Here is a 15,574-nt window from a genome sequence, read left to right as displayed (position 1 = left end):
TTCCATAGTCTTTTTGTTTGTATGTTCGATCTGCTTTCAAGATTTTTGGTCTTTTGAGTCAGAAGCTCACTTCAATTGTATGTTTGTTCAAGCTTTTATGTCTTTGTGTCAATTTATCCCCGTTCTCAAGTGATGCTACTGTAGTCAAAATAGCAATTATTTCTGTGTTCAGTTGTTGAAAACTTTTAGCTACTTCTTTCCCTGCCTGAATTATGTTCACTTTCATGTCTAACAGGTACAACACTGAAAACACAGACAGATCTGAGGCAGCTCATTGCAGAGCAGATGGACGCTGCTGCTGCTCCTTCAGACAAGTTCCATGTAGATGTCACCAAAAAAAAAAAAAAAAACCTATTTATCTGTCTTCTGAGTAGATTTTACACTTTGAAGCATTTTTGCCATTGAGAGTAACAGAATCCCTAATTGAAGCAGAGTTGGTTTCCTACTCATGTCAGTAAACAATGCACTAGTGAAAGCAAAAATAGTTGGCAAGCATCCCTCTCGTGTGCAGCACTCCACCTTCCCAGAGAGCACGTGTGCCAGGGGCTGAGGCTTAAAGCGTGCTTCAGCAGAAGCTTCAGAAAAAAACAGAACATGCTACACTGTCCCCCAGAGAATTTATGATCAAGTAAACCAAATCAAATCAAATTACAAAACTTAACAAACTGAAAATGACTTAGAGACATTTCATAGACCTTCAAAATCAGAGTCAGACACAGACTCCAGATTTCCTGAGGTCAGTTCTCTGACTCCTTTCCTCCAGAAAATCTTTCCTCCCCTTGTTTTAGCTGAGATGTGCTGTATGATTCATCTCAAGGTTAAGTAGTTCATAACGAAGGACACTGATTTGATACATTTAAGGCATCAAATGTGCAGCAAAGTAATGAAGCACCAAAATCCTTAATTATAACTATTAATGCACAGTAAAGGTATTATGACCAAAAATACACACACACAAAAACACACAGAAATCCCAGCCAATTCCAGCATAAGTTTGTTTTTATCTGAAGACCAGACTCCAAATTCACAAGGATATCAACCTTCTACGTAAGTTGCAAATGAAATGAAAACTTGAGTTAGGAATATTTTTTAAAATTCACAAGAAAAAAGGAAAGCATAAATACTTCTGCCAAGTAAGCGACTTCAAAAGCCATTGTACCAAAAGCTCATAATCTTAGCCTGCATTAACATAACACAGTAATCCTTATGAATGGTAATCTCGAAAACTGCAAAGATTCAAACCCTGCTGACAGAAGCCAGATAAAGCCCAGACCAGCAGAGGTCAGGATACCATCAGGAGTGTAACCAGGAGTCTCATGCAGGAGCATCACTGGATGATTATAAAAACACACTAGACTTGCAATTTAAAACTGACTCCATAAATACAGTTTCTGTGCTGACACTTTAAGACAGCACAAACAGCATTTGGGACAGAGAACTGAGACACTATTTCCACCAATAATTTAAGGCTAACTACAAAGCCACAGTGAATCAGAGCTTCAAAATACATTTACCATAGTAGCTGCAAGCTGCCTAATATTTCTGCTGAGAGACTCACACCCCTGCTGTGTCCTTCTGATGGAAATGAAATTATACATACACTCACTGTGTTATTAAATGTAATGAAACATGGCAGGAAAATGCAACTATTTCAGGCTGTGTATGCAAAACCACACATAAACCAAGGCAAAACAAAAGAGACTTACAAGTTCTATTCTTTTAGAGTAAGCATCTCTTACTAGCTTCAGTATATAAATGAAGCTCAAAATAATTAATTTTCCAAAGCACTGCTGCTCTTAACACTCAAGGAGCTGAGCTGCCTTGGAATAAGTCATTCCATCCTTTTTCCATGTATTCTACTGATTTATGCACCCAAGAGGGCTAACTTAAACTTACAGCTTTAAATATTTTATCTTGAGTTTTCTGATCTGATTTGGTCTTGGAGAAAGCAACAGACCCAACTGACCAAGGGGAAATACCAACAGTAACTAGGCCCAGACAGGCAGAAATTCAGTTCCCCATTATTTTTATTGCTTTCCACATTCCCAACACATCAGTTGTCAAACTACTTCTCCAGTACCCTCCAGCAGCAGCAGGATTTTTGGACTAGGACATGCTCCAGCTGCCAGCAGGACCTGCATATCCAGAACACACCCTGCTCAGCAATTCAGCATTACAAGGGAGGTCACCACACTGTAGTGGCAGCAGGATACTTGTCACCATTTCCCAAAGCAGCAAAGCACCCCACGCTCCTCAGGACAGCAGTGCACACCTCAGTGCCAGTGCCACCACCTCGCTCACATCATCCATCCCCCAGCACAGCTGATGGCAGCTCCTGGCACAGGACCACAGCTCTCACTCTTTCAGGGCAGAGCTGGCTGTAAGCTCTTAAGTAGCTCCATTTCCTTCACTAGGTCATATGATGGGCAAGGAATATTCACATCTCATTGACAGGAGCAAATGTAAGAATGAGTGGGCCCCAAGGGATCTGTGGGTGAGTTAATGTGGCCTCAAGGATACAGCTCTTAGGGGACTTAGAATGTGCTTCTTTGGAAATGCAAATCACTAAAACGATTCACCAAATCATTTCACAATGATTTATATTGTTAAAAGCTGTAAATCTGTAAATGTTTACTTCCTAGTAACAAAAGCTGGAGGACAGTGGACTTACCTTTTCTATCACCGCATCATGGACAGGAAGCTCCTCTGGACTGAAAACAAAGATAAAGTTTATATTAGTCTTGGTTAATCTTGGCACAAAATCATTTCTGCATAGGTTCTTACAAGTCACCATTTACAGCAGCAATTTGTACTAACAAGTGAACAAGAATTTTGAACTGTAAAGAAGAACTAATATTTTTAAGTACAGAACTAGGATTTTAAATCAAAGTAGTTGCATAACTTACAAAAAACATTGCATAGCTTAAGAAAACTTTTTTTTTCTTCTGTAAAAGCACCTCTGCTGTATTACTGAACTGAAATCCAAACGATTTTTGTTTTATTTGACCATACTATTGTTAGCTGATTTACAAATTTAAAAAAAAAAAAAGTGCTTCCTCTTTTACCACTGTGCTCAAGGAAAGGCTCTGAGACTTTGCTTGACTTAGGAGAGCTAACTCACATTTTCTCAAAACTAGAGAACTCACTCTAAGTAACCAGGAAGAAGTAGCAGAAAAAAAAAAAAGTCTGTTTTGTTACTAGGTACCTAATTAATACTAAAATTTAAAGTCTTTTTACTTCTTACCCTAAGCCTAAAAGGCAGTTTAGGAATTGAAAGCTTGAAAAGCAACCTTTGACCAGATAGATCATCAGACTTTCCATTACCTTCGTTTCATTCTGCGACCTCTGTTTTTCTTATCAAAGAAATTTGTGTTTTTCCTCTCAAAAGTAACTGGACCATCTTGATGCCAAGTGAGCCTGCCTTCCCCTGCAGCTTCTGAAAACACAGCAGCTCGACTGTAAGAAGCAACTCCCTTCTGCTATAGAGGTCTGATAAAATAACACACCCAATAAAACCATGTTTAAAAGGGACTACAACACAGGAAACACTGGAAATACTTTTTAAAATTCCTACTGAGTCTTGGTATTATGAAAAAAACCCTCATACCTACATCATTACAGCTTTTTATAGCGAGGCCATTAAACCCCAGTATTTTAGACCTGCATCCACTCTGTGCAAGGGTGACCTTGGGGAAGGCTACAGAAGTTAATGCTTCAGTCAGTGTAACAACACTCTGATGCAAAGTGCTTGAATTGTATTCAATCTCATTTCATTTATAAGATGCTGTTTCAGATTCAGAAGGTATATTTGAATAAAAAATACAGAATAAAGAAATACATTTGAACCACCTAATCCAATGGAAAAACTTGCTCCCATCAACACCTTCACAGAGACCAAACACAAGTCAAAGTTTCCAGCCCACAGCCCAGAAATTAATTTTAAAACCAAAAGACTGTTGCTTTTGAGCAGCATTGCAAAAACCATAATTCCTTCATTTAGAAGCACTTAACTAATACCTGAAAGTTCTCTTGGTGAACATCAAAATCAAAAAAACTCCTGATCAACATCTAACACACTAGAAATAACCTCTAGTCAGTGCTATTTGTAAATGTTAACAAAATTATACAGTATTGTGCACAGTCTCATATAACTAAATCAAGTAACTGAAAGAAGGCTCTTTGTATGCCAAATATCACCTAGAAATTCAGCTTATTTGAAGCGGAAAGAAAAAGCAAAGAGGAAGAAAAAATTCAGTTTAATACAATCTGCTTGGGGTGGTTGTTGTCTGGTTTGATGTACAAAGACTGCTAGGCCTTCTCACATCACTTAAAATTTCCAATTCTTTAGTGACAGTTGCAGGCCCTGCCTACCCTCCACGAGCCTCCCACAGCAGCCTCATTCTTCACAGCCCTACGAGGTCACACCAGCAGCTGGCTGTGCACACAACAAACCCTTTTTCCTCCAGTGCTGCCTGCAGCGTGAAAGGCAAGGATCTGACAGCTCCGCATCCCCGCAGACTCACACTGGCCACAGCAGCTCCTCTGCTGAACTGGTACCACTTGACAGCTTATCTGCACACTGGCATGGAAGCTGATCACATGAAAGATTAATCAAATCCTATTTTTCACAAAGGGAGAAGGAGTTTTAGTGATTTATTTAGCAATTTAGCAATTGCTCACTGCTAATTTTGGGAGTTACCATCAATGCACAACGAAAAGGCAGGCTGAACCTCCTGAGCAGGAAAAGGCAGCCCTCACGTCCTGGGAAGCAGACACTAAATTAATCCAACATCAAATTTATGCCCACATTGCTCGTTATTTTTTGAGCTGTACAGCTCTGCTCTAATACGACAGAGCTACACTGAAATTCCACAGCAGCACATTAAGGCAGCCCCATGTTTTTATTCCCCAAGATGATGCTGAGCACCAGGCAAACAGCGCAGAAGCCAAATGAATGGCCCTGGGCTGCTCAGTAACTCGCTGGACACGCAGTTGTTCCTGGAGATCTCCCTCTCCACTAACGAGATGGCACCAACTATGCCCATATACTCATATGTGTAAATATTAAAATCTACCCTGCAAGGATTGAAGAAGAGGAAGAGCAGGCACACAAACTCTCTCAAGCCCCTAAGGTATTTTAAATAAATACAGTTCCATTTAGTGTACGTGTTTTCTATGCAGAAGAATCTTAAGAGGTTTTTTTATTATTAGGTAGGAACAGATACAAAATCAATTGATGTCTACGAATCTGTTACTTTATTGTACCTTCTATTTTTTCTTTATAATGATGCATCTTCCCCTTCCTTTCCCAGCCCAGCCAATCTAATATTGTTACACCTTAATTATTTCTTTTAAAAATTAATCTTCTCCAACCATTCGCAGTCTATGTAAACTTGCATTTCTCCATGGTGTTTATCTGCATACTTCACCAAATAATAATGGGAAGTAGTAAACAATATTAACATAATATAGCCATATCCTGCCCTAAGATGACTGTTTTCCTTTAATAGCTCAAGTAATATGCATTTAGGGGATACAGAGAGAACAGAAGTGATTAACATCATTAGCTTGGAACCATACAATCCTGGATATCCAAAAGAGGAGTCACAGGGATGCTTTTAACTGAAGTCATGAATATAAGGTCTCACTTAGCAGAAAAAAGATCTTAACACTCTCCTGTCCACACTAAAGTAAAATCTGAACTAGGTAAAGTCAGCTGTTGAACGAGCCAGGAATTAAGAATCACCACACCTGGCCTGTGCCTTGCCATCAAGACAAGAGCTCCCAGCTGCAGCCATACAGGATCCCAACAGCAGCTCAGGGCTCTGCCTGTCACTGCCAAGCGGCTCTGGAGATCGAGCACTAAGAGAGAGGACTGAAGATACTGTCCACACGTCTAGGAGCTGCAAAACACTGCAAGATCAAATCACAACTGCGGTAAGCTGCCTGATAGTCATTCTACTAGGAGGCTCCTCAAAGACCTCTCACTAGAAGAAAGTGAATACTGGATTCCAAGGTTTGACTGGAACTTGATATCCACCCTTGGTCCTCACTGGTAGTGATCTGCAGCACCAGCCCAAAGCCATCTTCCCATCTTTCAGGCTGAACTACTTCCACCTTCTGGTGAAAAGGTCTCTAAGTTCAAAGACACAAGAGTTCATTTATTGGACTTGATTGAAAATGCCTTTTTTTTATTGCATTGTAAGGGATGAATGGATCTCACATCTTTAAACCTACTACAATGACTAACACAGGTTTTTGTGAATGTTTCAAGAAAACTTAAAAAAAGAAACTATGTCAAATGCATAAATATCTGTCACTTCAGAACATTAAATATGCAGATCTATGGCTTTGACCATTACAGTATGTGTTGTAATTAGCCTCCCAGAGTAACAGTGGTAGTTGAAATAAATTGAAAAGTCTAAGACTTAACAAGCTTACAGTCCCCTACCCACTGCTGCTGTTTAAATCAGTCATCTTTAAACAGCACTTCGATGTATTTTTTCAATACAAACACAAGGAAAGACCTTCTTGTATTAGACACTCAACAGATTTATTCCTTTCCTACATTTGTATTTAAATCCGAAGTATGTTCCCTGCTGATTCAAATCACCGAATTTTCCTGTTTCTAGTTCGGCTTAAGTTTAAGAAATGTAAAGCCTCCTCTGTCCTTTGCAGCTTCAGTTGAGGGTGGAAGATATTTAGTGCAATGATCAGTAACCTTGGTATACCAATCACCCCAGAATTCTGAATTCCAGAGGATCGATTAATTTCTTCATAGTCACAAGCTGGACAAGGCCTGACAACCAAATTTTCACTGGGAAAAAAATAAGTGACAAAAATTGACCACAAGAAGACCAGAAATACTACAAAGCTTAATTACCCAAAGAATTGTAATGTTCAAAATCTTTTGCTACACAGCACTTTTATTTCTCAATTTCTATTTCAGAACACAGCACTTGCTTAAAAACCCTCTCTACTTGGCTCTAGTCTGTCTAACCCAGACACAACTGGCCAGGGCACTGTGAAGAACTTTGAGGCTCATTATTAGGAAACATTTGTGGGAATAACTGTGATATACACAAGTCATCTAATAAAAAAGTCAATTACATTCAATATTTCTGTATTACTGAACTCAGTGTAAAACAACCACTAAAAAAGTTTAATCTTCATAAAACCTGTAAAGCAGTGCCTATGCAAAAAGTTTTCTCACACTATCCTCAGTAATTTTCTCATGCTCTCCTCAAAGTACTCTAAGTGCAATAGCATCACCTTGTACCACCGCACAGAGTTTCATTTTAAATGAAAAGTATTTTGAAATCATATCTGGTGTCACATTTTAAATATAACATAGGATAAGTTTTTTGCAGAACACTGATCTTCATGGTCTCACTGAGTTAACCATAAAGAAACAAATGCTGTGCATTCAGCTTATCATTTGTGATGCACTGTTTTTTAATCCATGAGGAAAACATACTTGCTATTACCCAGGAGACTTACTTTAAAGGCAATATAAAAAAAAAAATTAAGAACCAGTCATTTGTATCATTTTGAAGCTTTCATGATCAAGAAATTTTTGAGTGAAACATCCACAGACATTAGTAAGGTATAAAAGTCAAAACCAAAACTGATGTGAAATAAATTCTTAAGAGTGATCATGCACAGGTAAGGTATGAGGGGAAGAATTCACTTGACAGGTCTGAACACAAAGAGCTTTAGTAAAAATGGAGTTGTCTTGCTGTACAACATGAAACTCAAGAAACTCAGGTTGCTGAGTAACAACTTCCACCATTACAGTATTCAGATGTATTAGGAAAAAGTAAAATCTTCCCAAATAGGTACAGTTTTAAATTGTGTGATTTGTCAGGAGTGAGTTGTAGGAATCTATGGCTTTACTAGACACAAAAAAATGAGTATATTCACACTGGGAAACCAATTCTACAGCAATAAACACACAACAAGGTGTTGTATTAGGTCTGCCTCCCCCTCAGTGTCTGATACACGGCACATAAAGCTGTCTGGGCAATATGTGGTATTATGGATGTGTACAACAATGCTTTGCAACAGAATCACACCTTCAACATAATTTTCAGAGGAATCCTGACTATGAATATTGCTTTAATCTTCCAGCTTTTGAAAGGAAATTAAAGCAAAAGTGTTATTTTCAAAGCCAATAATATATGGGAAAGATTTCTGAAAATATTAAGGAGAAGGTAAGAAAGCTGTTGTTTTTCACATACAAAATTCTGTGGCTCGCTTCCTTCTTTGTATTTCACAATTTACTTACAAACTCACAAATTTCATTGAGTCTCTCTCTCAAAATAATTGGAGCTCTGCTACTGTAATCATCCACTTGGAATTTTCACCAAACAACCTCTGCACAGTATGGGGGTAGTGACTACAGCAGATTAAAAAACAGCTTTCAGAAGTTTTATTAAAATTCATAAGCAAGCCAAAGCAATTAATTAACATATGGGATAAGCCAATGTGATATTCCACAATATAATTACCAGGAAACATGCTGCAAGAAAGAATTTAATGCTGGCAAAAGGTTGGACCACATGTGATTTTGTGACTAGGTTTTATTTGCAATTATTATTTGTGGATTCTGTGGATGTCGCTGCCAATTTGCACAGCACAGTGCTATGAACATGTAGCTCCTGTCCAGAAAGTCTCAAGCAATGCACACTCTGAGAGATGAGATAAAATAAAATCAAAAGTTTTATCAAAATCAACTAAATCTCAAAATGGTGACTTTTTAGTAAAGTACTCTGCTGCATGGGAGAAGATGACTTTGCTGTAAAATTTTTACTGCCACTATGAAAAATTATCAAGAAATTCATAGAAAAAAAACATAGAACTGTGTTTTCACTGCCAAATGCTAAAAATATGTGTTTTCCTGTGTTTTTAGTGAAAAGGTATGTTCTATACGCAAACTTGAAAGTTTCCCCAGCTTGGAATTAGAAAACCTTTGAGAAAATCTATAATATGCTTAATTGAGCACATCAGCATTTCTAGTGATTTTTTGGTATCACTTTAATTGTACATAAATGAACACTGAGGTTAAAAATGTCTTCTCAGAATCTCGTTTTTATAAAGAAAAAAATTAGTCTAAGCTACCTTAAAATTCTCTAGAGTCTAAAAGGCAAAATGAAAGAGAATGCCTTGCTTCTAATTTACATTTGATAAATGTCTAAAACACCTAGGATTTTCTCCTTAAACACATATCTCCTGCTTTGAAGTACCGCTTGAAGGTTACTTCCCGTGCAGATCACTTACACCATAAATTAACAGCGATCCATGGTTTGCATGTTGGCAGCTTCATCTGCATTAAAATTCCTGCACTATGCAAAGCTTATTCCAACATAAATTAACTAAGATGGTATTGTTCCAGCAATACATACTTGCTCACTGCTGAAGCTCACAGCATTATGTACCTACACTTGCTTCTTTCAGGAAATAAACGTCAGTGGTCTCGAATCCCATTTTGGTGGGTCCTTCATTGGGTCTAGAGTAGCAGCATCTTTGCACTTCTACAAACTGTCCCCCCTTTTAGCATCCTTAATCTGTGCCAGTGAAACACACTCTGGCCATTTCCTACATTCAGTTACTTTAATCTTCTATAAATGCAAAATTTAGTAGGAAATATACGAGGTAATAATGATTATGCTAAATATGTATGTTTTAAAGCTTAAGCAGTAACTCAAAACCACTGCATATCGCTTTATGAACGTTGTATAAATTAAACTATATTAACGTACTCAATCATTTTTTTCAGTTCTGCTACCTAATAGCTCTTTTCATAAAAGGAAGTACTTTATGAATTCCTAGTACACAGTGGGTGATCTTTTACTCAAATCAAGTAGCAGCAGCTGTTAACAAAAAAACACATTATTTGTCCTCAGTTGGCAGAACTATCCTGCAGCTTATTTTTGTGTTTGCCATCAAATCTGCAGGATTGCATTCACCTCATTTCCTTCTGTATCTGCAGAGGATTGCTGAACTGACAGCCTGGACTACCTCAGCTGAAAGAATGGATATAAAATTCAAATTTCAACTCTAGTCCTAAGAATAAGCTTAGAATAAAGCCAAGCCAAAGAAATGGGTTAACACTGTGATACAGTTTAAGGAAGGAAAAACAAGACCATACCATTCTGAGTTACAGAAAATAACAACAGAACACTTCTTCCTTCCACAGGAAGGACCTGCATGAAGGGAATATAAGAGAAGAACCACACACTAGATCACCACGATAAGACAAGGGGAAAGGGAAGACAAAAAATAAAAGAGAACATCATCTTAAATACAGTTGCAAAAAAAATTAAATTCACAGTCCAAGTCACAGAAAAATTCATTGGTAACTTCTAGACACGTAACTTCAAGGCACTTCCTCCTCCTGGTGAAGTCCTACCACTAAATACACAAGTGATGTGCAAATATATACAGCTATAAAGCTCACAGGTGACTAGCTGAGAGAAGCTGATTCCTCTCCCTTTGCTAGGTCTGGTTTAGACAATTTTCCTGAAACAGCTTTGAATAAACAGCCGATCTTCACCATCAGGCTGACAAAGAATACTTGTGAAAGTAGCAAGCCTGAGAAAAAGTGAACAACAAAGGCACTGAAGAGTTCCTGGTGGTAACCAAAACACCTTCTAAAGCAACACTTCTGACCACATACTCTTGCAAAATAAGACCTCGCTTTAAGGAAGAAAATACTGCAAATTGCCACGGACAGCTCATGCTTTTGAACACAAGTTCAAATGCATTAATGCAAAGAGAAGAGTCACAACACAACCACTACCACGAGCGCAGACAGATTCAGAGAAAAATGTTCATTGTCCATCAAGGAAGCAGAGCTGTTAACTCAGTCAGAATGGACAGGACTAAGGAAATTTTACAGCAGGTCCAATGTACTCTTCCACTGTCAGGGATGTTTAAATACAATTACCCATCTACCCTGGTCTCTGACACAGCCTCACCACTTCACAACGGCATAGCAAGCAAGGATTCATTTCAACTTATCAGGAATTCCATAACTGGAAAACAGTGGGTTTGCTGTGTTTTCAAAACAGGTTTTGTCAGACAGAAATACAATTAAAATATTATTTTACAAGTAGTTCCTGTGGAAGCATACAAAGGAAAAAAAAAAAAAAAAAGGAAGGATTTGTCTAATCTAGGAAGATGGACCTAAAAAAAGCATTCTGAATCTCAATTACTAACCCAAGAAAACTACCACTTCTCTCCTTAAATAAAGATAATATCCTCAGGGTATATTAGGGCAAAAGGAAAGAATGTTAAATAGAGCTGAGATTTGTGGTTGGGGTTTTTTTTAACAGCAGTTCCTCAGTATGATTAGCAATGAATATTTCACAGCAAAATCAGTCAAGGCAAGTGTTATCACATATTTGAAGGCAGAATCCATGACACATAAAGCAAAACTCCAGTGAAGAGAAGAGAATTCAGTGGAGTTCCCATGGTAAATCTTTATAATGCCACATAAAATTTCTAGACAGTCAAAATGAGGCAGATTCATATATTTAGGAGAAAGAGAAGAGAAACACAACTTTTCTTTAAAAAGAGAGATCTGAACTTTTTTTTTTAATAAGTATTTGACTTTGGCAGCTGAAAGAGGCTGAATTTGGCACACTTCTTCCCGAGGGAGGGAAGAGTTTAGCCACTCTCCCAACAAGAGGGTCTGACCCTGTCTCACAAAGCTGAGAAGAGGAAAATGACAGCAAGTCCCTGCTGAATGACCAGGATAAATAAAATGCAGTAAGATTCACATTTATAATTGAACTCTTAAGAATAAACATTTCATTGCCATTTTAGCACATCACCACATCACTTAACATGTTTGGCAATATTTACTGTGCCTAGAAAATTACAAATTGTGGCTCCATGTCACTGTGAACAGTAACTTTGCAACTCTTCCAGCAGCCTTGGAGCTCCTTCCTTAAACTCCGATGCAGACTTAATGGCCTTAAAAGGAAATGGCCTTAAGCTGAGACAGAGGAGATCAGATCAGGTATTAGAAAAAAATTTTTCACTCTTAGGGTGGTCAGGCATTGGAAAAGGTTGCCCAGGGAGGCGGTGGAGTCACCATCCCTGGAGGTGTTTAAGAGGCTTCTGGATCTGGCACTGGCTGATGTGGTTTAGTGGTTATGGGGTTACAGTGATGGTGCTGGGTGTACTGATGGACTTAATGAGCTTGTTTCTTCCAACCCTGATGATTCTATGTCTCTCCTACTAAAAACTTGAAACTAAAATTATATAAAATCCCTATTTTTTGAATGCTACTTTGATTATTACCAAATTACATTAACCATGCTTCTTTTTTTAACTGCTATTACCCAAAAATCTCAGCATAACTTCTGCTGCTGCCAAGAACCCTCAGAGACCTGTCCTTACAGCTCTTATCTGGAGAGAACTCACTCGTGTACCCACCCAAATCAGCAGGGAGTGCTGTGCAAGAGTTATTGCTTATGGACATGTGGTTCAACAGGCACATGGAAAAAAATATTAAGGAATGCACACAGAATACTTCAGAGATAAAGACTATTTTCCAGCAAGGCTACATACAAATTACCAAGAAATAGAATCCAAGAGGGGATAAGCGGTTGCTCATCATATTGCTCCCTATCAAAAAGTTCAGGGTAAAATAATAACACTGGAGGAAAAAAGTAATCAATAGTTTTATTTGGAGGCATTTAATGGGAGTAGCTCAATCCTTGACTGAGCTCTCCCTTTTCTTGCTCCCCTAATTCGTTTCTGGAGCATGCTGTAGAAATGCATTAGAGCTAATAAAAATGCAGGTTTTTTTAAAGAGTGAAGTTTGATGGAGAAGAGCAGGTAGGTCTCTATCTCAGCAAAAGAAATAATAAATTCTGGTATTTGAAAAGCGCCTCTGGCAATGTGATAATCTCCATCATTAGCAAACTATTCTCAAAACATGTTCACTGCTTTAACAGGCTCATGGGATAAAGACTAAGGGTATGAGTCACATTCTCAGCTGCTGTGAACTGGTACAATTCCATCAGAATCAGAACAGAGCTACACTGCAAGAGTAGCACAAGAATCTAACCTAAATTTTGGAGAGAGCCTCATGAATGGGGTGAGAGGCAGAACACATCTGTATTTTCTACCACTAGTACTTCTGTTGTACCACTCTTTATTCCCTAGGGGATAAAAACCCACATAAACAACCTTGCAAAATAAACCTCCAATCTGCCCAATCTCACTATGCTGATCCTGGAATATTTATCACCATAAGAGCATCTGCCACAGTAAATATACATCCCCAGTTTCCATTTACTGAGCAGGCAGTAAAAGGAAAAACATGTTTAAACTGAATCACCCAAGTCAGAACACAAAATCTGACAATACTGGTTACTGCTATAAGATAACAATTATTACTGGAAGTTAACACAAACCTTGATAATAACAAAGTCTGAAAAGAACTCCTACAGTGCAGGCTGAAGAAATAAAAGTACTTTTTAATTTTTTGAATCATGTCATGGCTGCATTGATTTTCACAGCTCATCAACAAAGTTACAAGAACAATTCCGTGACTGGCATTCATCAGGGAACAATGGAAAGGAAAAAGTTCTTGTAAAGTTGCAGTAAATAAATTGCAGTTTCTTCTGCCATTTCTATTTCATAACTGTTAAGTAAGGTGTGAACACTTAAAACACTTTCCACAATATATTATTCAGAGTATTTAAGTCAGAATCCAGATTTCCCAATGAGGACTTGAGCTGTACCTGCCCCAAATTCCAAAAACCAGTATTATTTTTATTTTACTTAGAAAAACAAAACTGTGGCCTTGAACAGTTCTGTTATAAAAGAAAACTGAACACCTCCCTCACAGATGGGTGATTGTACAGAGAGAGAAATATAAAAGAATCACCAAGAATATACACACACAAAGATGCTTATATAAGACCACATAATGTAAATTCTAATTGCCAGCTAAAAATGAAAAGTGTGGGACATTTTATTTTTTTTAAATACTTTTGCGTGGCCACCATCTGATTGAAGGACTGAAATCAGTAGTTCCAACAGGTACCAAACAAATGAACCTTGCTGATGTTTCTTCCTCAGGGGGGATGTTGTTTAATGCGTTACGGATTTCAGTACAAAGCCTCTCAGGACCTGGAGTGCATTGACCACTAGTGTGGTGACCTAAGTGCAGGAAGATGCTGTTCAGATTGGCTCAAATGTTAGCTTTCTGTGCCATCCTAGGAAGACACCGAGGCCGTCTGGCTTATCCCGCTCTGACTTTTGGCCTGGTGTTGAAAGGCTCCAAAGAGGATCAGCTCTTTAAACTGGTGTTGACCTTCACAATTGCAAAATGCTGTTCTCAGCTTCTACCCTACTTCAGGATCACGCACAAAGTTTGGGCTGTTTTGCAAACTTCAATCAGACAATGCTCAACCTTAACATTATGTGGGGCAGGGAGGAAGGGGAGGGAATAAAGCTGTTTTGCCCTTGTAGATAACTGGAGAGTTTCACAAAAAATAAATACAAGGATATATTCAAGAAAAATACATCTTTAAGTACGTGCTTTGATGACAGTCAGTTAAAGCTTAAATTCTTATTTACTTATAAAAATATTGACTGTCATTTGAATTTCTTGCTTTCTTTTACTGTCTTAAGACCTTTAATAACTTTTTAGCTATAAAAATAACTCATAAAATTGTCACTTCTAAATAGACAAATCAATATAGATATTACATAAACTGTCAGTTTGAAAAAATAAAATACCTTTTAAAACATTCTTAGTTGTGTAGTAGGGAACTTGTCACCACCCAAGGAATAAGGTATTTATTCTAGTAGCTTTTTTAACCATTCCAAAGCAGCACCAAAATCAACTAAAGAATTCAAGGAAGGGGAAGGGGGAAATCCCAGATCCCGAGGCATTACTGGAATGCCTGCTATGAGCTTCAAGACACTCAGAAACTCCTTTAGCTTTTTTTCCCTGAAATTATTCCCTTATCAATGACTGCTAGAAAAAATGCAAGTAGAAGTATCCACAAGGTAAAGAAAAGGGCTGACAAGAGAAGAGTCCACAGTAAAAATACTGACGACATTTGCTTTAAAATTTAGCCAGGTTCCAAGATAGGACAGAGAGGAACTGCTTTTTTGGGGGGTGCAGGGTCAAAATTCATAATGCTGACCAAAAAGATACAACATATCCAAGAAGAAGAAAAAAAAGAAACAATAAAAAACTGAGCAAACAAACCCCTTGTTTTTTATGAATATCAAACACATTCTGCCTTTTTCATTTCCAAAAACAGCCAAAACAGGGGTTTTTTATGACTATCTGTGAAGAGATCTTCGGCATTTCTCCCATTCCTAAAATGCTTGATTGCAAAAGTCATCTATTACAGGCTAAGGCTTATCTGAGCCTGCCAGGAGTCCCTCGAGATGGTTTGCTAGACTTCCATCAGCTACAGGCACAGCACGAAGCACCCATCTCCTGCACTTTCTAGAAAAGAATATCTAATCTTATCAAAACAGTGGCAGATTGTATATACAGACACTGGTGCTAGACTTCAGAGGAAAAAATGTTCCT

The 15,574-nt window shown here is 38.0% G+C and overlaps 1 protein-coding gene across 3 annotated transcripts in view; it reads right to left on the bottom strand.

The window, feature by feature from the left end:
• Nucleotides 1-15,574, bottom strand: part of USP6NL (USP6 N-terminal like) — a 110,498-nt gene that overhangs the window by 38,283 nt on the left and 56,641 nt on the right. For all 3 annotated transcript variants that reach the window (XM_008638381.2, XM_017740389.1, XM_008638380.2), the window contains one exon: nt 2,672-2,711. In XM_008638381.2, the coding sequence (XP_008636603.1) occupies nt 2,672-2,711 (40 nt within the window). The remainder of the gene's footprint in view (nt 1-2,671; nt 2,712-15,574) is intronic.

Source organism: Corvus brachyrhynchos, unplaced genomic scaffold, assembly GCF_000691975.1.
Source record: "Corvus brachyrhynchos isolate BGI_N302 unplaced genomic scaffold, ASM69197v1 scaffold307, whole genome shotgun sequence".
In the NCBI taxonomy this organism is placed as follows: Eukaryota; Metazoa; Chordata; class Aves; order Passeriformes; family Corvidae; genus Corvus; species Corvus brachyrhynchos.
The sequence above is the reverse complement of the archived record's forward strand: the minus strand, read 5'-3'. Positions and strand labels throughout refer to the sequence as shown.